This window comes from Phalacrocorax carbo, chromosome 1, assembly GCF_963921805.1.
Source record: "Phalacrocorax carbo chromosome 1, bPhaCar2.1, whole genome shotgun sequence".
NCBI lineage: Eukaryota > Metazoa > Chordata > Aves > Suliformes > Phalacrocoracidae > Phalacrocorax > Phalacrocorax carbo.
Genome location: NC_087513.1, coordinates 183,669,790 through 183,692,651, shown reverse-complemented (window position 1 = coordinate 183,692,651; position 22,862 = coordinate 183,669,790). Strand labels below are relative to the sequence as shown.

Sequence of the window (22,862 nt, the reverse complement as noted above, 5' to 3'; positions counted from 1 at the left end):
TGCTGCTTTTACTGTTAGGGTATAGTTTTACACTTCTCTTTGTTTTGTTTCTGCAAAACTTCCAATGAATTGCAGCAATGAAACTGCAGTCCCAGCTTTCCATTTTAGCCTAGTATTATGTTGGCAGCTTTTTTTTTTTCTTAAGTAGACTTCTTAGGCAGACTTTAAGCTTTGTGTTGTAAACATCTTCCATCCTTATGTTTTTGGTAGGGAGTGAATCCTGTCATTGTAGGAATGTGATAACTGAATAAGAAATGGGAAAAAGATTAACCGAATAACTAAAGATTTGGCCTATCTTTTCTTTCCAGTAAAAAACAAACAGATGCACACTTCAGATGCAATTAGGGGATTTGACTAAATGAAAGTCATGTTTCATCTTACATAGAGCTCTGTAGCTGAATGAAGGGTTCATCCATAGCAATTGTGGCTAGATTTAATTCGAACAGTGTAATTCATGTGCAGGCTAAGAGAGCTAACATAGTACACCTTAAAAAATATTTCACTACTAAAAGACTCATAGTTCACTACTTTTTATGACATATTAGTATGTTTCTCACCTTTAAACTGATTTCCAACAGATGCAGTTGCAGATGCAAAGAAGTCCCTAGAACTCAACCCCGGTAATGCTGTAGCACTCCTTAGAAAAGGGTACGTATCGTATATTGTGCTTTGGGAATATTGTGATAATCCGTAGGGTGATACTAGTATTTGGATTATGGCTCTGTACGAACTTGTGGCAACACTATGAATGAATAAAATTAATGCCATATAGCTTGTAACCTATCCATATTCAAGCTGTGGTTGTAAGAAGCGATTGAGTTTGGGGTGACTATCTTAACATTTTAGCCATTTCAGAAACACACCTTTTGGATGATTTAAATTCTTACATGTGTAATTTTAACCAATATTGTGTGTAAACTAAGGATGTTGTGATCTTGAGAATGTGGATTAGATTGAAAAGTAATTACTGTCCCCTTGTGTTTTTCTTTGTTCATGTCAGGTTAGGTGAATATCATATTAAAAACTACACATCTGCTTTGGAGTCTTTCAGAGAGGGACAGAGGTTGGACAGTAAGTATTACAATTTCTTGTGTGAACAGAACTCCTTTGCGGATGAGAAAAAACTTTTTGAATGTGTTAACTGAAAGTGATGACCAAGGGTTTTTTTGGGGAGGGGTTGGGTTTTTTGTTTGCTTGTTTTTTAGAAGTGAGTTAGGTGCCTGACTTGAGACGCCTGGATTTTGGAAAGGTTTGTGCAGTCACTGCATGAAAGTGTAAAACTGCTTAAAAACATATATCAAAATTCTTAGCAAGTAATAGATCTTTTTTTTCCTTTATAAAATGAAAGGGCGTTTTCCTGCTTCCTGGAGGTCTTATGGATAAATGGTCGCAATGGTGTGGCATTAAGTATTGTAGAAATGTTTCTGAACGGAACAAGCTCCTTATACATAGCTGGAATTTCTTGGTTGTTAAATCATTTGATAGATAGGTCTTTAAAAAGAACATGCAACTTGGTGGGTATTCAAACTGACAGAACGGATTTTTACCTCACATTAGATATCACTTAATTACAGAAGCATGTTTATTATCTATATTTTTTCTTAAAGTGTTGTCTTCCTGGCTGGATTTGCACACTTTTTAGGGAGGATTTGGGGAGAATTAGAGCTTTTTTTTTAAATCTGAATTTCTTCTAGAAACAGGAAAGGAGTAGTTCAGTACAGAAAGCTTTGGCAGAAGACATTGGGAAGCACACAACAAAGCATTTGCAGGATGGTTGTAACTCCTTTCTCTTCCCTTCTATACCCCATTTAAAATAAAACCCTCTCCTCATTATATTCCCTCCCTCCCAACAGCAGAAGAAAATGGTAAGAAAAGCTTCCTGAAAGGTTACACAGAGCAAAGTGCACTAGTCTGATAAGCTTTGTCGTGGTCTCAGGTCTTTGTAGTCTGTTGCCTTATCTGTAGCAGTGGCTGGGACCTGAAAGTTTAGCAAAAATGTAATTACTTTGCCTCCCCCAAACAAGCGATCTGCACCTCTGATCTAAAACTGGAGTTTTATGGGAGCGTGTTTGCTGCCAAGTGATTGTGCTCCCTCCCACTCCTATGCTTGTTTAGCCTTTTCTTGCCATGCATTAAGTCCGCAGAAAACTACTGTTTTTAAAATATTTTCTCCTTGGATTGATGTGTTGAAATGGAGCAAAGGGTCCGAGTGACAAAGCCAGCAGAAGTGAAGGGGCAGGGCAGGGGTTGCGGCAGGGGTTGGGGCAGTGTTAATGGTGGTGGAAGGGGAATGTGTTGGAATTGCACCAACTGTTAGTTGTCAGCTTAGGGTGCTCTGGAATAAGACTTAAAATATTAGAAATTTCCTGAAGTTCTTTCAGTTTTGATAGTTTGCATAACTAGGTAGTCTCCACTGGTTTGTACGGTAGAAAGACAGGTGTGTCTTTGCAGTCTAGCCAAGTTCTCTAGTATCTTCCCGTGAAGGGCAGTGATTCCTTGCAGTGATTTCTGTAGCTCTCCTTACTTGATAGGTACCTTTTCATACATCTTCAAACTCATCACTCCTGAATTTAACTGAATGATTAATCTATATTTTTTCATATTCTTGCCCCACCCCAAGCAACCACTGTCTGATTTGAGGCTTTTCATGTGCATAGATTTTGTCACCTTTCTGGTTTGTCAATTGGAGTTGTTCAAAATATAGATTATACACAAAATCTCCTCAGGCCAGAGCATCACTTTTTTTTTTTCCTTTCTGTTTAACGTCACATCCTACTTACGTTGTAGGGCGCAGCAACACACAGAGCTGCAGATCTCTTTTTAGGTAAGTCAGTGAACACCAGGACTCTCTTAGCTAATTCAGAATCCCTGAAATACATCCCAAACTTTTCCTGTGTTGAATTGCTTGACTTCTATCTGTTTGAATTTGATTTGACATTGTTTTGCTGCTTACCCAGTTGAAGTGTTCCTGAAGCTTCCCAGTCCTTGGTCACTCTGTCATCTGAAGATTGCTTCCGCTGTGCTTCCCATCTCTTGTTACACAATTCTGTGACCCGCTGTGAGCTGAGGAATCTCCTGAAGGCCGTGTTAAAAATACTGATTTTCAGTTGATTCTCTTCCATATATTACCTAATTTACTGGCAAGTTTATGTCAGCAATAGAATTTGCCTTTGCAGTTTTGTGGAATGTTTGATGGATCCCAGGTGAAAACAGTTGTGAGCATAAGCATCTTGGCAAAACAATTAACTTCCAGTTAAATGCAGCTAGTAGAAAATGAACAAAGCACGGGGGGAACATTTGCCACATACCACTAAGCAGGTGATAAAGAGAGAAGACTTTAGCTGTTCCTGCCTCAGAGAGGATTGCTGAGGTGGGGAGTTCTTTGCTGTCAAGGCTGGTTTCTTTGCCACGCAAGGGGGCAGAAGTACACCGGTACATGTTTCTGTTCCTTGCTGACGTAAGGGCTGTTTTAATCTGGAATGCTAACAGTGATGAGCTCCCTACTTGTGCTCATAACCAGTAGGACTGACAGTCCCAGGGTACTACAGCAAGCTTCCCATTACCCACCTACAGTGGTATCTAAATAGGGCTTGACGTAATGAATTGGGGAACGTGCAATGTTTCTTTATTTTATAAAATAACAGTAGGGAGCCAGATTTCTTTTACTCAACCATGACACTAGATGCCTGTGGATTTTTGGAGTTCATTAATTTGCCTTAGATTGAAAAAGCAGTGTGATCTGGTACTCCCCAGTATGTTTTGTGGATTTAGGGCAATTATACTCAAATTTTATTTTTTTTTTTCTGTGACTACCTGATGAATTTAGTAAAGGTGCAATGAGTCAACTTTTTAAAGAAATGTCTTAGTAGGTACTTTTCTTGCATTCTAAGAGTTTGTAGATTTTCTGCAAGTGAAGACCAAGTTAAGTTCTCTGAAATAGAAAGTTATTAACAGAAGTTGTTGGTAAGTTCTGTGGGAAGATAATGCAATTATAGAGCACACAAAAAAAATCTTTTGCCTCAAATTATAAAATGTGCTGGGATGCTGGGAAAGAGGTGGTTGTTGGCAAGGGGGATCTTGTAGGAAAATAGAACAAATAACACTGGAACTTTCTTTTAAAGTTTGTGTTGCATAGCAGTCTTGTCCTAGGCCATAGTTAACAAAAGAATTCCTCAGATGCTGCTGAAAGTTAGAAGCTGGATCAGTGGAGACTTGACTCAGTTTCTCTTTGCTTAAGACTCCTGAACCTACTTCATTTAATTTCCCTTTTGATTAATATCCTGGCTGTAAAACTTAGAAGTCTTTTTAGGGTATGGGTGCTAAGTTTTAAAATTATACATTAATTTAGGTGGCAGGGAAGCTCTGGAGCTCATCTAATTCCATGCCCTGACCAAAAGCAGTATTAACTTTGAACTCGCATGTGTTTGCTCAGGTCCTTCTAGTGTTGATTTCCAAGTATCTCCAAAGCTGAAGATTCCACAGCCTCTTTGGGCAACCTGCTCCAGTGTTTGACCACTCTTTTAGGAAAGAGTTTTCCTTATCTAATCAGAACTTACTTTTCTGCATCTTGGGTCCTTTGCCTCCATTCCTTTCCCCATATTCTTTTGAGGACAGTCCACTATCAGTCATGTGAATACCTTACGTGTACATTAGGTAATTGAAGGCATCCCTTGGATCCCCCAACGTAACCCTCTGATGGTTCTGGAGAGTTCTATCTGAAAGTGGGTATCTTTTCAGGACTTGCTAGGAATAGAGAAGACTTCAATTAGTGACTGACTGTATTGTAATGTGAAGACAGCCATATTATTAGTTGCATTTTTATCTTTCCCAACAGTGACTGAGAGGTTACATAACATTTATGCAGTTTAAAATTTAGATCCCCTTTAAGATGACTGGTGGGGATAGCAGAAAAAAAGGGAAGAGGAAATGGTTTGAGAAGTGGGGTAGCAATTTTAAGACCTCAGACGCACCTTAAAATTTATGTACATTTTATATTTGAAGGGGTTGCGGTGAGTACTTTGCATAGCTGCAGTGGAGTCACACTTGGTGTTACATGCATGTCTGCTGGGAACGCTTTTGTCGAGCTTCTTCAAGCCATCTGGATAGTTGGCTGCATGAACCTTCTTAGTGTGAATTCTCTATCGTAAAAAGACTAAAAGTTTAGCTATTCCTAGTAGTTGGTCAGTAATGTTGCCACTTTTTTATCTTTCTGACTGTGAAAGATTTTTCTGGGAATTTTGTTGAAATACGATGACTACTCTGTCATTACACTACTACCTTTTGAGCTAATTTCCAGTGAATTCATTTTGATCTGGGGAGCTTGCATCCTAGGATATCAGGGTCTTACTAAACTTTTCTGTGATTTTGATTCATGGAGTGGAATTGGCAGCTAGGTGTTCCTAACATCCCTGAAACTTCAGATGTGTTTGTAAAGTTTCTGTGAAACCACCAGGAGAAAATACTTGGTGTTTGTGAAAACTTGTACAACTTTGGATTGTCCTCAGCACAGACCATCTCTTCTAATACTTCTCTAGAGAGGAAGAATGTGACTGAGTATTTGAAAAACTAATTTTAAGAATAATGGAAAAATGTGTAGAACTGTACTTCTTGCTTTCCAAACAGTTACAGAGAGGTTGAGCAGTCTGGAAAGCAGTAGCGTATTTGGGTCAGTTCAGACAAAATTTAGTGTCCTACAAATTAATTTGAAGTTAATTAAATGTAACAGAGTTAAATAGTAGAGTTGTATAAAAATACTTAAAGCTTAACTGGATTGACAGAGGTTACAAGAAGATACTAGGAAATAATACCATTTTTTTAGCCGGTTGGTGCACGTTGGTGATGAATTTGTTCAACTGGCAGTTGTGAGGAATTGTTCTTTACGCAATACATGTAGTGCTTGAAGAGTTTTAATGTTACTGTGTTTGATCTCTTCTAGGTGTAGATGATACCTTTACTATATGGATTAAAAGATGTGAGGAAACACTAAACGGTAAGAGAAACCACATTTACTTGATAAGGGATTTGGTATGCCCTGTGCTATGAAGCTGTGTCATATTTTTCAAAGATATACAGCTTATCTCTTACTTGGAATGAAGGAGATTTTTGTTTAAAAAAAGTCTTACTTTTTCCTGTCTCTTATTTCTCTCAGAGTATACGTCCTGAACACTTCTATACATCAGATTTAGGGGACCATTAGTATCAGGGTTTTAATTTAATAATTAGTTGTAACAGAGGAGTACCTATTTAAAGTACCATATTTAATTTTAACTGGCTTTCATATACAGGTGCTTCCACAGCTAAAATTAGCTAGCAGATGACAACTTGCTTTGTAAAAACAGCATCAAAATCAGTTTATAAGTCTTGCAAAATAGAAAGTTGGAAAGAGATGTGGAAATCTGGGGATTTTACTCTGATTCCATATGGAGAATCCCTTAGGTGCCAGTTGCTGCTCTGGTGTCTTATCCATGGTAGTCAGTGAGTGTGAGTGTGGTTTCCTTTCATGCCTTCCTGCAGACTGATACCCCCAGCAATGGACTCATCCACCGTGCATGAACAGCCTGTGGATTCTAATGAGATGTAACACAGTAACTGGTGGAGTTTTTTCCTTCCCTTGCTGTGACTTCCTCCCTCTGGTGCACACTGAGGAATGGGGGCAGTAGAAATAGTACGAGTTCATGTCAGCCTGTTGACTAAAAAACAAAGAGAAGAGAACCTTTTTGTGTTGCATGGGGATGAACAAGCTTCAGCTTCATGACACATTTTTGTCAGGTTTATTTTTATTTGGAGAAATGATTGGCATGCATGGTCTTACTTGCAAAGAGTTATCTTGGCTGACAACTTTTTCTGCTGTCTCAAGGAATGAGGTTATAATATACATTTTTCTCTAAGGTCATAATTACTTTTTGCAGTGCTTTGTCTGGTTCAACTCAGTTGTCCTGTTTCACCTTCAATATCCACCCCTTTCCTTTTTTGAGCCACTATGTTAATTCTCTGATACTCAGGAAAAATTAAAAGGAAAAAAATAAAAAACACCAAACCAACCCAAACCCCTCTGATATCTTAATTACAACTTAATATTCTTTTTTTTATTATTGTTTATCTCTTTTTAGCAGTTTGTTTCTTTTCAAACATATTTAATCTGCAATATTTTAGGAAAAAATATGTAGAAGAGGAAATACTGAGCTATAGTTTAGATCCAAGTATTACAGTATATTTAAGGTTATATAAGTGAATTTCTCTGCTAGATTTCTATCTTACTCCCCAACTGTGTTTGCTTAGCACGACATACAAATTTGGTGAGAACTTTGTGCTGTTTTACAGATGGATGATAAACCTAGTACAGACTTGTGGGAAGTGTTGTTTTTTTTTTTAAATAAAACTTTTGTTTGCCATTGTCTTGCTTTTATTTAAAAAAAAATCTGTATATGTTTCTGATGAGCAAGGAAAGAATGGAAAGTTTGTTCCTTCTGTTAATCAGAACGTGTTTTATATTACAGTTGTTCCTTTGCATAAGTTGCTGATTGAAGTCTGATTAAAAAATAGTGTCATAAAAGCAAAATACTAGAGGCAGAACTAGCATATTTTTAGCTGTTCTACTGTTGAGACTGGAATAAATGCAGAACGTCAGGAGTGACTGAAGAAAGCTAGAATAAGTGTATGCTTTGTAAGTTCTATGTCTTTTTCTGAAAGTGCAACATTTTTCTTTCTGCAGCATCACAGACAGAAGTGGTAAGGTTTTTCCCTTAATATGTTTACTGTTTCAATTTCTTTGTTAAGCTGGAGCGTACTTTTAGGCTTCACTGGCTTCTTACAATTTTCAGGCTTTAAAATTATCTTTTCTATTGCATGTGGTTCTGAAGGATTTAACTATTCTTTTAAAAGTGTTCTTTTATTTGGGACCAAGGTTGCAAAATTTGAACGCTGAAAACTCTTAAGAATGGCGTACAAATCTGGCAATTACTGCGCACTCTTTAAAGTAAAATTTGACTTTGTTCCTTGCAGTCTGTGGCCTAATTGTGCAAATTAACCAGCTCATCTTCTCAATACTAACTTGTTTGTGACTGCTAGGAGGTAACTTTTTTTTTCTAGTAGCTTGCAAGTAGTTCGTGCAGACTTTTTTCCACTGTAATTTGTTCAGCTTTCAATTTCTTCTTTCATTTTACTTCATTGGAAATCTTCAGAAGAAATTGTGAAACTGACAATTGACCTTGCCCCCCTCCCCCCCCTTTTTTTGAGACAAAAATGGGAGTTTGCATTGGATGCTCTGCTCCCTCTTTCGTAGTTACTTCAATTTTTTATATTTTAAGACTAGAATAGTGGAGGGAAGTATACAGGAAACACGGTGGGTGTATGTAAAGACAAATCTTACAGTTAAAAGGCTTTTATGTTTATCAGTTATACCCTAAGTTCTCAGATTTGTTTCAAGTTTCCTTTGTGACTTTTAGATTGGCAATGTAGCCACCGCGTGTCTTCCAGGTGCACTTCTTATCCAGGAAGATGAGTTAAAGCTGAACTTACTGCTATTTATAAAATGTCTGACCAGTATGTTCCAAGTTACAGACTGACGTATTTAATGTAAATGGAAACTTTTAAATTCTTAATCTAGCATAAATGACTAGGAGAACAGTGAAGAGCTTCACCTGTAAGTTAATGCACATACATAAATCAAGAAAAGGAGAGCAATCAGTATGAAAATGATTTGTGTCCTTGAGAAGTACTTCATGGTATATTTTCACTTACACTGATGTAATTTTCTTTGCAATGGAATATGCTTCAACTAGAATACACAGCAGCAGCCTCTGCCACCAAAGATCAAGTAAGTTGACTTTAGCTTTACTGTGGGAATTGAATTAATTGACATATAACTGTTCTTTGACTTGGGGATTTGAGAATCAAGGTAGTGACTGTAGAAATTCTTTTTTGGTAACTTCAGAACATGGCAGTCTAAGTGAAGTGTTCCTCAAACAGTGTCCTTGCTTTTGTTCAGCCTGAATTGTAGTTTCAGGACATTATGCCTCACTGGGAGAGTGAGGAATGGAGTGAGTGTTCTGGCTTCTGTTTCTAGTTCTTGGGCTGAACTTAATTCGAAGACTGGCCCATTGTGCCTAGTATAGGTGATGTTTCTGAGAGGCTTTTAAGACCCTGAACTAAAAAGTGCCATTTAATTTATAGAAGGCAACCAGTATTATGAATTGGTTAAGAAACTGAGCTAATTTTGATACACTTCTTGACTAAAAAGGATTCTTTTTTCTTTAACTACTTATCTTGTCAGTTCTGCAGCTGCTCTGTTAGAGAAAGGGGAAGAAACCTGATTTTATATGTCTTCTCTCCCCCATTAAGCTATACAATGTACTGTTCTAGCTTTTGGTATTGTTCTGTAAATCTCTTTGCAGTCAGGTTTCCCCCCTCCTTCTCTCTGTTTAAATTTTTTTTTTTGCTTAGATATGACTGGTACCAAACGGAATCTCAAGTAATTGTGACTATAATGATCAAGAATGCGCAGAAGGATGATGTCAGTGTGCAGTTCTCAGAGAAAGAGGTGATTTGTATTGGTTATTGATACACGTCCCTAGATATTCCCTAAGTTCTAGTAATTAAACCAATTAACAATATCTGCTGCAATAGCATGAAAAAAATGGTACAAGGAGTCTTCTGTGTGAGGGATTTTTTTTTTATGTACAGCTATGCTGTAGATGTGTGTGCGCTCAGTCAAGTGGCCTGGGATCTATTGCCACAGCAGAGTCCGTAGGATTTATACACAAGCGGTAGTGTGGTGTGCATGCTGCAAAGGGAGCATGTGTTTTTCAGGTGCCTGTGTGTTTGGGGGGGCGGGGGAGGAAGTGCTTTGGACTTGAAATGTTTGAGTATGTGTGCATCTGGAGTAGGAATGGACAAAGGCAAGGTATTCTAAAAATAAGTATGAATGAGTAATGTCTTGCTTTAGGACAATTACAGAAAAAGAATGGAATGTTGGTGGGTGGGTTTTTTTCTTGATTTTGGCATTACTAAGATTGTTAATGGCAGCAAAATATGTATTTCAAGGAAGCGCAGTAAACCCTTTACTGTAATACCACATGTGTTACCGATGACATTCATGTTTAATTTAGCTGAGAATATTGAAGAGTTAGGTTCTTATTCCCCACTAAGTTGCTACTTTGTGAACTACCAGAAGTACTTGGTTGTTACTATCAGCTTTAGATTGTTAAAATTGTGTGAGCACTTGCCATGTAGTTTGTGTATATTAGAAGGGAAGTTGCGAACTGTTTTCATGTTTCATTATTAATGTGTTGGTACTTCATTTGCTGTATAATTCTTTCCCCAAAGAATGCAGATCAAGCTGACAAGATAATAGGCTTTTTGAGTACTTGCCGGCTAAGAGTAGAAATCTCCTGTTCATTTTCTAGTGTACTTTAGAAACACCCTGTTCAATAATGCAGTAACGTAATGGCGTTGTCTGAAATTCTGACGCCTGATGCTTTAAGTGCCCTAGTGAAGGGTCATTAATTTAATCACTTAATCTTGGTGCGAAATGACAGTCCTTTACTTGGAAATGGGAAACTGCTCTCAAAGATGACCAGAGACGTGTTTTCAACTGTTAACAGATGAATGCATCAGTGAGACTTCCATCAGGTGAAGACTACAACTTAAAGCTTGTTCTTCTTCATTCTATAGTGCCAGAGCAAAGTACATTTAAAGTGCTTTCAACAAAGGTAAGCTTCTTAAAGTGTAAATTATTTCTTTGACTGTTCCTGATGTTGAAAACATTTCTTCTCTATTGTCTTGTCTGTCTGCAACAGTCATAATATCTTGCTTTTCATATAGAATTGCTTTTTCTTTCTTCAAGGTGCCTTTCAGCCAGTGGGAGGCTTTCTAAACTTGTGCAAATATCAGAAATAGTAATATGACGGTGCTTACTGAAGTGCAAATGACAGTTATGTTGAGGATGCTTTTACTTCTTGCTGTAGAAAGAAGACTGTGGTCTTCACTCTTACAATTCAAGTATCAAGAAAGTACAAACATCTTTCTACTAAACTTTTAGGAGCCAGTATTGCCTTATGAAGCATTGTTATCTTTGTGTGCCCAAGAAATAGAAGTCAGGCTTTGAGGATTTCAGTGTTGAAATAATTCTTTACCCTTTCATGACCTTTTCTTGCTGGTAAAGGTTAGCTGTCTGGTTAATTGTTCTTGGCTTTTCAAGAGGGTGTATTCCATGCTGTTTTTGGAAATGCTTCTTGCTTGGAGACCCTTGAAAATCACATGGCGTGAGAGAGAATACTTCCGCCGTAGGATTTTGTTTCTTCTGTATTACAGGTATAGAAAAATAAGAAACTGACTGTAGCCTGGCATAGCATATTTTTTGGTGTAACGCATAGACAGACATATGCTTTTGTCCGTAGAGCCAACCCTGAATCTCTGAAGCAGGAATGCATTGTTGATTCTTTCCTTGTATTTCAGTAGTGATTCTCAGAGCTTTTGGAAATTACTCTGTGTTCTCATGTTCCATTTTACCTGTTCCCTTCTTAGAAAGGTACTTATATAGTTCTTGCATCATCTGGCAGGGAAGAGGGACTTGAAGGTAACACGAGAGGATTGCAATAGAAAGTTGGCTCGTTTTTCTACTCCTAGCCCTAAGGAGGCTGGACAGGTTATGTGATTGAGTCATGTGAGCTCTTACGCTGTGTGAGATTAGCAGAGTGCTCAAAGTACGTAGAAAATCTGCTAGTCCATTAGTATTTATATAAATTTGAGCAGAATGGACACGGACCTTGTCAAGAGGAGTAACTGTGAGGTCCTGTTTGCTTTATGTTCCTATCTAGCTTATGTTATGCTTTTCATTTGTCTTGAAGTTTACCGTTCCTTTCATGAAGTGTCTGCATGCTACTGAGTACTGTTGCAATGATCTCATCTGTCTTTCTACACTACCATCTCTAGCCTGGGTTAATCTCTGGAATAACCTCTAGTAGTCTAGAGCCTGGTTTAGACTGAGGTTTCCTAAAGTGGTTTGAAAGCTTTACCTACGTTCAGGTGGTGTCTGATTTGGAAATATTTTGCATTTGTTTCCAAATGTTACTGTTCCTATATAACTATGAGAGAATATTTTTGAGACGAAATGGGATAAGAGAGAGCACAGAAGGTGTTCTAACAGCAGAAGTCAGTGCTTCAACATGTTCCTCCCCTTGCAGAAAATAATAGTATAAGGATCTCTGTGTAGGTATAGTGAAGGAATATGATTTAAATCACATCCCAGTTAATGCCGGTTCTGACCAGCAGATGGAGTCTGGCTGAAGACAAAATTTGAAAAGCAGGTCTGAGTTATATATGCAAAGACTTCTTTAACGGGTTAGGATATTTCACTTTGAAAAACATTAAGCGCTCTAACGGAATGGTGTGGCCTTAGTGTTTGAATACTAGAAATTCAGATTTCTTTTAATAAGTTTTGTGTATGTATTTTGTTCTTATGAGTGGTGTGGAAAATACACAGTTATTACTTTGAATGAACTACCTTATTAGAACTTCTCAAACCCTTTACAAATTTTTTGTACCATTTACATGAAGTCCTTTTGTAAGGACTTGGAAAGAAAGACATGATCTCACTATCTTTCCAATTATATGAACTTCTTATTACACACTCCTGAAGAAATTGTGTTTTCATGGGATAGGAAGAGATCTGTTCCTGTGGGTTAATAATTTCAGTTAAGAATGACAGCATGTGTTCACAGTGCATTATTTTGCATTACTACTTTGAATATGTGAGCCATGTTGCCGTTACCATCGTGGAGTCTTTATTGGGCAATAAAGAGTCTGGTCTGTCTTCTCCGATTGTATGAGGAAAGAGTGGAATGTATGGGCGGGTTATGTGGTAGATAATTTGGGTTTCCCGTGAACTTCATAAAACTAATAAATGGATAGAGGATGAAACAACACAACTAGGAGTAGAACAATCCTGTGTGTTTTGTGAACTAAGAGAAGTTGGAGAGGGATTTCTTAATACTGCTTGAAATTCAGCATCACTTGACAAATGCAAAGGCATAAAGGTAAAGATGCAAATTCAGGAGGAGAAAATCGCCTTAATCGTATTTGCAGAGTTACAGATTCTAAAATAACTGCAAAGAGCAGACAGCACTTAGAGTCTGGGATTGGTTCTTTCAGGGAATGCTAACAGTGGTGAAAAATGCAATTGATACCTTAAGAATTGTTTCTTTCCTAGCAATGAAATTAAATAAATCCATGCTGTGTCTAGCTCTGAGATACAAAGTCTGTGTTTGGAAAAGAACAGAACTAGCAAGTGGTACAGAAGCAGCATGCATAGATGTTCGGAGGTGTTTGAATGGCTTCTGTATGAGCAGAAGTGAATTAGTGTTCATAATGCGCAGACTTTTGACTTCATGCTGTGAGTTAGAAGAGGTAACCACTTGATGCCGACTCAAGAACAGCATAACGTGTGGGTGAAGTCCAGTTTTGAGAAAATCTTCATCTCTTTATGCATCCTAGCATCGTATATTCTCTAATTGTCAACAGTTTTACAGATGATACAGATTGACTTTAATAGTGGCTGTATGTGTTACTGCCATGCTTAGAGCCATTTTTTTATGTAATTCAGAAGTTTATTTGCTATTTAATAGATACCACTACTTGCAAATTCAGCTTTGAGTTGATTATGATTCCTGTTCATGTTTAGTCACGAGTTGCTTAGAATTACCTGGTATTGTTCAGCATGTAATTCTAAAGCCTCAACTTAATGTTCATGTGAGAAAATGTGAGAAAATGCTGAATACAACTGCATGGAGTCCTCTTCTTGAGGGAATTGCTATACATGCATGGCATTTTTTTCTTGTACATAAATAGCATAGGTGATAGATCATAACCAGCATAACTAACTCAATTGATGTTATTGGTTATACTCCTTATCTGTCAAAGGTGTCTCTGGTAATCTGATCAAGCAAAAAGTAACAGCAGGTCCAAGAAGCACCATATAAATTTGAGATTTGTAGCTTAGAAATGGAAGTTGGTCTGGTCTTTGTATGTAGCATGACTTTGTACACAATAGGCAGGATTTTGGTGGTCGTCCTCAGTTGTGTTCAGTTGTCAAGTGAAGTGGGGGAAAAATTGTGCCACACTGAAAACTGCATTCAGGATTTAGCAGGAGGAAGGTACCCTGTAGTGGTGCTACGTGGTTTTTTACTTCTTTCCAGAAGGGGGAGCCAAAATGTAAAGGCTGGAGGCCAAGTTTGCTCTTCAGAAGCTGCCTGTGTGCTGTTAGCCTGTAGCTCAGTGTGCTCCCTTCATAAAAGGAAGAAGGCATGAAAACTTAAAATGAGTGACTAAATATGTTTAAGACAAAACTAGCTGATCTGTCTGTGTCTGGAAAATATGTCAGGGAAGTAGAAATGTGAAAATAGTGTAAGGATTTCTAACGTTCTGAAACAGTTCTTTGTACACAGCCAGCCTCGCTTTCTTCTCCCTTTTCTGTTTAGTCTGTCAATTCAGTGTATTTGGGATTCCAGGGGAATATTCTGCCATGTTCTGTTGGAAACTTGAATAACATGAGCAGTATCTCTATGTCTTCTGTTGTGTTCTAGGTGATGCTCAGGGTTTTCTTCTCCTTAGACCTAGGAAAGGAGAGTGAAGATTAGTATGTGTTTTTAGCATGTGTGCTTTGAACTTGAAGGAAACGAGCTAGTGCTTTCTGGTTTTCTTCCCCTCTCATCTCACATCTACAAGTAGTCTGAGGACGATTACTGTGAGTTTTCAGTTTTTAGTGGTTAGGGCTTTTTGCAAGCAATGACTTGCAGCAATTTAGAGCCATTTGAAAAAGTGGTAAAAAGTGGTTTCTTTAACCCAGAACTGTCCTTTAATTAGAGATTAAAGTTGTGCTGCAAACAGGGAAGGTGTTAGAAATCCTCAACCTCTTTTACAGTTGACATTTGTTACTTAATAGAGATGTCTGAGGTAGTAGCACATTCTCAGCAGCTTCATGCCAAGAATATGGTAGTGTGCATCAGTGGAATGTTTCTTTTCCTCAAACCAACATTTTGCCTTGCAAACCCTAAAACACTCTGTGCAGCTTACTGGAAAAGCACAGTGATGCCTGTTCCTAAATGTAAAGGAAAAGGCAAAGAGTGAAAGTTTCGCATGCTCTTGGACTGTCATCAGAGCCTCTATTCAGAGGCAAATGTACACAAATAGATAAACAGAGCATCAGATTTATTTTAACTCAAGTTTGTTCTTACCGTTGCAGTCTAATCCTTAAAAGATACTTCCTTGGTTTGGATATTTTCATTAAATTGCTTGCAGACACTTGAATGCAAACTTCCCTGCTCTCATGTACTTGTTTTCTCTGTGAGGCTTTCGTGCAGATTCATATCCCCCATATATATTCTTGAGTGTTTTCTGTAAATTATAAACTGATATTTAAGATATGAGTTGGATACTTTTCTGAAATTTCTTGCATCTCTTAGGCAGGGCTAGTTGGAGCAATTTCCTAGCTATACCATACAGAAACCTTCCCAATGATTGGCATGATATTTACTTGGCTCAAAATAAATTTTTTTTTCTTCTTTATGAATGCAGCTGGGTGAGGGGCAGATTTAAACTTGTTAATACTCTGAGAACTGTATTTTAAACAAGCATATAAGTCAATGCTTTAATATAATGCTTTAATAAGCCCTTGCTTTATATATATACATAAAGGAAAACTAAGCATAAGGGTTTTTCTTTGTTTTGAGATAAGATGGATGTAAGAACTGTTGGAACAGTGATGGCTTACATTGAGGATGCAGTGACAAAGACCTTTAGGATGCGAAAAGGATCTGTATTGCTAGCTCCTTCTCTAAAATTCAAAATTTTAACAAGTAGTTTTTATGTTATACCAGTGAGGTGGAAACTGATCTTTTAGCACTCGGTTCTCCATAGTGCTTAGCTGGTAAAGAAATTGAAAGGTGCACGCTGAATCCCTTCTGCCGCAATATATTCCCTACAGAATAAATTCCTTAATTATCATTTGTTCGTGATAACACTGTAGAGTTCTTTTCATTTCAGTATATTTTCTTTGAAGTTATGGAATAACAATCTTGGACTTCAGAATATAAGTAATGTATAAAAGGTCTTTGAATAACTAGGATACCAAAACTGTGTGTGCGTATGATCTTAGAGGTGAGTTTGAACAGGTCATATATTTTTAGAAGATAGTGCTGTTTGGTCCTACCCTTAAATTTAGGTAACTAAATACATGAGATGATCGCAAAATGACAACTCTAAGCACTTAAAATTTACAACTTGGGCGAAGCAGTCAGTAGTTCAGTAAATAACTAAGTAGTTGATTGGAAACCGTGAATTCTTGTTGTGTGTTTAATATAGCAAACAATCAGAATTTAAAAGGGTATTTTTTGATGCATTTTAAAATTAATGGCTGAACTACTACTGCAAACTCTCCCTTAGCATAGAGTGTAAAATATAAAACACCGTAGAAATTAGAAAAAAATATCCTGCAACTTGTCAGTGTACACCAGAATCTTCTTTTAGGGAAAAGGTAAAAAATCTTTCCCTTCTAATGTTTCTCAGTTAAACTGGCAATGTCTGTCCCAGAACATAAGTTCAAGTGAAATTTAGTTCATCAAAGGTTTGAGCTTTTTAACAGTAAGCTTCTACGTAGAAAATTAATGTTGGCTAACTAGCGTTGTGTTTATCTGTAGCTAGGGAGAAATTATTTCTTCAGACTAGATTAAATGTTCTATTATGCCAGTCATCTTAAAGTAAGGGGGTTTTGTGTTCTTATACAACCACTGAAATAGTTTAGAATAGCTTCTGAGAGTAACTCTGGCATCTTTTCTGAGAGCTAGTGCTTGGATTAAGCTGCAAACAAATGTGTCTAAATTTCTGATAGGTTTTAAAAAAATGAGTTACTTTTATGACTAGAAAATTTTGTGAGTAGAAACTTCTCTGTATCCTTTTCTGCAGATGGTGTTTCTTCTAGGTGATGAATGCCCCATTTGACCCTCTTCTCAGAGGGGTTGGTTTCTTTCTAGACAGTATTTCAAATAATCAGTATATTAATTACTCTGTCAAAATTACATGTTTCTTTTCCTTTTTGCTTTGCTCACTTTGAGTCGCGAATACCAGGAACTTAAAAATTACAACAGAAAGTGGATCATTTCTGCATTGGAACTTTTAATACATCTGGACTACTATGTCCGATTTTGGGCCTCCCAATGCAAGAAAGGTACTAACATAGTGGAGCAAGTCCTAGTGGAGAGCTACTGAGGTCGTCAGGTGGCTGCACGGCATGAACTACAACGAGAAGCTGATGAATTAGGCTTGTCCTTAAGTGGCATGCAAAGCATTTAATTTGCAATGAAATTTGCCTGTCTTTTTATTCTAAAGTGGGCATGAGGCACACAGGCATACGGTTTATGAAATATAGATGTTAAAGAAGTTGGTGAAGTGTTGATGTATTTCTCTTGCCTCAGTACTGATTTTTTTTTTCAAAGGGGAGGAAAAAGCTAACTACTTATGTGTTAGATACGACACAAATGTCCGTACTGATATGTTACTTGTCTGTGTGATTGATATCAGTATCTGCTTTAAAATGTTCATTAAAATGCATTTATTGCCATTTGTGCACATATTTGGGACTCGCAAAGTTGTTTCTCCTTAGATCAAATAAAGCTCTCAAGTTGGAGAAATATGTGCCTTCACAAGCAGAATTTTATAGCTTTATGTTTTTAGAAAATGTGGTTGTGTAACGGTATACAGCTAATGATTTCCCTAGTTCTGCTCCTGCCTGCCACTTTGCCTCATCAGTAGCTTCAACTGAAGTAGATGAAGTAGATGGGGTAGAGGTTTAATCATGTGATAAATACATTCTGTCTCAATTCTTCAGCTGTCTGTACTTCTAGCTTGGCATTGTTGAAATGGTTTCAATTTTAGAAATCTGCATCTTACCCTGCGAGTTAAGTGTGTAGCATTTCCTTTTCCTTTGGGATGTTTGTCATGTAGTACCAGCTTAGGGACAGTTTCAGAGAGCAAAAAGTTAGAACTGGTGGATTAAGAAAGGAGAGGGGGATTACTGGAGCAGCAAAAGTAAACATCTTTCTTGTTTTTTTCTTCTTTTTACATGTGGACAGAGTACTCTGATGAATAGCGAAAGGTCTTTATAAAGGTTGTTTGAGTAGGGTTGTATTCGGAGAAGAAAAAAGTCCATGTTTAGTAGTTCACGTCAAGCATTTTACTGCATTAGAGTTCATTCTTGGTGTGGATGAAATAGTCTGTATTTGAGATACTGAGAGATATTGGTGGAAAGCCTGAAGTGTAGGGGTAAGAGGAGATAGAGAAGGAAGAAACAAACAGAAGAGCAATTGAAGAGGTATAGGGTTACACAGTCCCAGTATCAAGCATTGATTCTTTTTTTCTTTAATAGGTTGTATGGAGGGATACACTAATAAGCAGAGTATAAAAACTTAAAATTAAGGCCTCCTCAACTTAAATGTGCAACTGAATTGATAATGCAGTTTCCTCGGGTTGAGAAGAGTTATATAGGAAGCATAGGCGAGACAAGTTGTTTTTAAATTAATATTCATGTTTCATTTGTACCTAATTAGTGCCTTTATAAGTGGCTAATTAACGTAAATGTTTCACTCATGAGATCCAAATCCATTGGGGGTGGTGGGAGAGGGGAACCCAACCCTGCTAGTTCTGGCACTTGTGGAACTACTTGTTTGTCTTATACATAGATATACAAATATTTTAGCTTCCTTAAGCTAATCACAGAGCATGAAATTTATGAGTGTAGGTGTTCAAAAATGAACTTGAAGGTTGTAATTCCCAGAGTTTTTTTTCAGAAGAATCCAGTGAAGGAGCCTTTTCTGACTTCATTAGTTCTACTGAAGACTAATTGTTGGCACAGTCTGAATGCTGCTTCTGCATAGTTTCAACAGAAATCTCTTCGTCCTTACAGATTGCAATATTAAACTCTGGAATACAGGCCTTCTTTTAGGACAGTAGGTTGAGCAATTAGAGTAATACAGTATTTAATTTTTATTTGTTTATTTTTGGTTCTGTGACTTTCACTATTTTAATAACCTGATACCCTGATGCTTAATTTGTGACTTGTAAAGTTGCTAAAAACATTGGAAACCCAACAGACGTGAGGAGTGGGCAGTCAAACACATGTGGCTGTTGGACTTTAAAACTCACTGGAACTCTCCCTTGCCTTGAAAGTCATTTCATGCCTCATGTCTTAAACTTTTTGTTGTTCTCAGTTAGTACAACTTAGCAGTGGAAAATAAGTATTAAACTTGTCTAGGGAAATGGTACCTTCCTCAGGGGGAAAAAAAAAATAAAAGAAGCAATCATAATTGAATATTCTGAGTTTTTAAATGCAGCATGGTTGCAAACATGGAAGCTTTGAAACTTAAATGAGCTAATTTCTTTATTTTTATAAGGTATCTCAGTCTATTGCTTACCAGTGACTGACTTGAAGAACGGATTAAATAAAGATCAAATTTCAGATCAACATGATGCTGTGCAAGGAGCTTGCTGTTGGGATCTCTAGGGTTAGCTTTTACAGTGGTGCCTTTGTTCTTGGGTCTGCAGGGATCCCCAGGTTATAGTGGCTTTAGGTAGAACCGAGAACTCTCTTCTGCTGAGATGTTCACAAATACGGAACTGCTGAAGTTTAGCAAGCACTGATTTTGATTAATTAGTAGCATCGTATAAACTTTGTGACATTTTCTTCAGTGAATTTCTGGTTTGGAGTGACATTAGACAGTCCTTGTTTTGCAGACATTGTTTTGCAACTTTGTAACCCTGTAACCAAATGATAAGGTTAATTATGAAAAAACATATCAGTATGGTTGTCTAAGGGTATTATGTGTAGTTGTGAATGGGCCACGACATACTTCACTCAATTTTCTTTCCCTTATGATAATTGCAACCATATCTATTTTTAATTGCCAGTTTTGTCAATGAACACTAGGCATTTTTCTCCATTGATTGAACCAAACTTTTCCATTCACTGAACCGAACGAATACAGCTTCTGAATTTCTCCAATGGGAAGATCTGCATTGTCTCAGGTGTTTCTCTGATTTGTGTACACATCAACTATGAAATTTTTTGATGAATGAAATGTAAACCTGGATAAAATTGGATTTTTGCAGTCCTTCAGAAATACTATTTAATTATTAGAGCTGACTGGCAAGAAAGGGGTGCTTGAAAGATAATACCTTGGTGCCTGGCACTGTAGAGACTTGGGGACTGGTCGTTACTTTTGGGATACCATAATTTATAAGAAGAATCAAGTGAACACTAAGCAGAAGTAAGTGGGTAAAAGTCTGATTACAAGAGCTATGCAGCCACATAAGAGCTTAGCTGGCATGTGACTTGAAGTCATGTAACTTCATCTTTTAAGGTAGGAAAATTTTGTTAAAATACAGGATTCGTATTAGAGACGCTGTTTCTAAAACAAATTTATTTTCTTACTACTACAAGATCCAACTAATTCCAGCCTATTTGGCAGAACTGTTTGCCATCTGGATGCATTTGTTCTTTGTCTTGTGTTTTGTAGGTTGAGATAAAAATGAAGAAGCCAGAGGCTGTAAGATGGGAAAAGCTGGAGGGGCAGGGAGATTCTCCTAAGTTAAAGCAATTTACACCAGGTTTGTTCTCTGGATAATTAAGTATTAAATGTTTACTTTTTCACTTGTTTTATTTGTATTAAGTTACTTATTAAGTTATTAATAATTTTTGTGTTAAATATTGTTAATAAAATCAGAGCTTCATATTTACAATGAAAGGCTAATAGTCTTGTGTTTACTGCCGAGAATTGACAGAAAAAGTCTGCAGGGCATTACTGAAACTTAGGTATTAAATTTAGTCATAACTTCCTTTAATTTGATGGATTTTTAAAGATATATGCTTATCATTAGTTCTGTGGGCTTCTCTGTTTGGCTATCTGTTTTGGTCACAGCTTCACAGTTCTGTGCATTGTTTTGCCTCTATTGTTGCTTAAATAATTAAATATTATTTACCTAAATATTCCATCTCTCTTGGAAAGTAGTACTTTTGGAGTTTTTCAAGACAGATTAACAATCTATCTTTGAGACAATTTGAATTTCCTGATTTGATTTCAGATTGTGGGGGGGTTTTTTAACCTCAAATTTTCCTATGGCTCTGGGCTGCTGGCTTTTTTTTTTTCCCCGTTACTGTCACCCAATATCTCCTGCCTCATTCTGACTTCAATTACTTGTGTTGCGGTTATCCAACGTTTTATTGTTGGATAACTAAATTATGTAACTGTGTTTACTTAAAAGTAAACTTTTGCAACTGCTGAATATAGTCTCTAGCATTTCTTAGTTTCCTGTATTTTTGTTACTGCAATGCTTGTATCAGTAAGGAAGAATTCATTTGCATTTCCAGATTCATGTTCCATTATCGTCTCTGATGCATTGGGTACATATATGTCTATGTGTTCTCTGCTGCTCTAGAAGTTGTGAGAAAATGCTTAGTTAACCAACACTTCTGTTTTCAGATACCCAGCACTTATACCCATCATCCTCTCACTATACAAGGAACTGGGACAAACTGGTAGTTGAAATCAAAGAAGAGGAGAAGAATGAGACTTTAGAAGGAGATGCTGCTTTAAATAAACTATTCCAGCAAATTTATTCAGATGGTACAGATGAAGTGAAACGTGCCATGAACAAATCGTTTGTAAGTCTTCACTGTTCTTCTCTGAAGAAACGTGTAACTTCTGCACATTGACACAATTTACTAAGCTTTGCGTGAACTGGGAAGCCTCTAGCTACAAAACCCTGGGCCTATAATGAATGGTAGTGGTTCTGTTGGAAATACTGGTATAACAAATTGTACACTAATGAATGCGACTCTTGAAATCCAACTTTGTGCCTCAGTGAAGCTTGTGTTTTGTCACCAGTCTCTGTTTCAATCAGTGTTATCAAAGCAAATGCAGTTTTTGGCACATCTAGAGCTTGAAGAGTTGCCTTGAGTGAAAGGATCAAATTCCTTTTAATTGTTTATATCTGGTTCCTTATATTTGTAGCCCTCATACAAGAATCTGATTGACCTTTTAAAAGCTGCTTGTTAATGAAGTAGCATCTCGTTGTGTCCAGTACTGATAAAAGTATTGTTGGGGGAAGATGATGGAAGACTGGCTTTGTCAAATTTTATTTTATATATACACAGAATTCCTGTGTAACTTGCTTCTACATGAAGCTTAATTCTTCATCTTTCTTCAGAATTTGTTGATCTGCTGTAAGAAACATGACTTTTGTATTACTAGAATTCCTCTAGCAAACTAAAGAAGCTTTCTCTCATATTGCAGATGGAGTCTGGAGGCACAGTTCTGAGCACCAACTGGTCTGATGTTGGTAAAAGGAAGGTAGAAGTAAATCCTCCTGACGACATGGAATGGAAAAAATTCTAAGCCTATTTTTAATCTTTTACCACCTATGTGTTGCCATAGTCCTGTACTGACCACTGTGTATGGACATAGCATTCTTGGATTCAAAGCACTGAATGTTCCCTTGGAAACAGGAATCGTCTTTGCATTTTGTGTGCTTTAGAAATTCCTTCATCTGCAGATCTTAAAGATATACTCAAGAGTGGAACCCTGTTTTCATCATCTCTGTCAAATTTTTGGAAATTGAGTCAATCGCAGCCTAAATTTTCTACCACCTTTATCAGCTCTGCTCTTTGGGGATGGGGTGATCTCTAATGGGCTGGTCAGGATTATTTCTGTTCAATAACTTATTAGATCTTGGCAACTTTGGGTAAAAACACTTTTCAACAGTGTTAAAATTGTTTGCTCTTTAACTCTGCTAAATAAAACTGTAAATATAATTTTTTT

The 22,862-nt window shown here is 37.1% G+C and overlaps 1 protein-coding gene across 1 annotated transcript in view; it reads left to right on the top strand.

The window, feature by feature from the left end:
- Positions 1-22,862, top strand: part of SUGT1 (SGT1 homolog, MIS12 kinetochore complex assembly cochaperone) — a 27,264-nt gene extending 4,402 nt beyond the window's left edge. The window contains exons 4-13 of the mRNA XM_064440803.1: positions 579-648; positions 1,001-1,071; positions 5,936-5,989; positions 7,712-7,728; positions 8,781-8,815; positions 9,442-9,538; positions 10,602-10,709; positions 20,562-20,652; positions 21,525-21,706; positions 22,338-22,862. Coding sequence (XP_064296873.1) covers positions 579-648; positions 1,001-1,071; positions 5,936-5,989; positions 7,712-7,728; positions 8,781-8,815; positions 9,442-9,538; positions 10,602-10,709; positions 20,562-20,652; positions 21,525-21,706; positions 22,338-22,439 — 827 coding nt within the window. The 3' untranslated portion in view covers positions 22,440-22,862. The remainder of the gene's footprint in view (positions 1-578; positions 649-1,000; positions 1,072-5,935; positions 5,990-7,711; positions 7,729-8,780; positions 8,816-9,441; positions 9,539-10,601; positions 10,710-20,561; positions 20,653-21,524; positions 21,707-22,337) is intronic.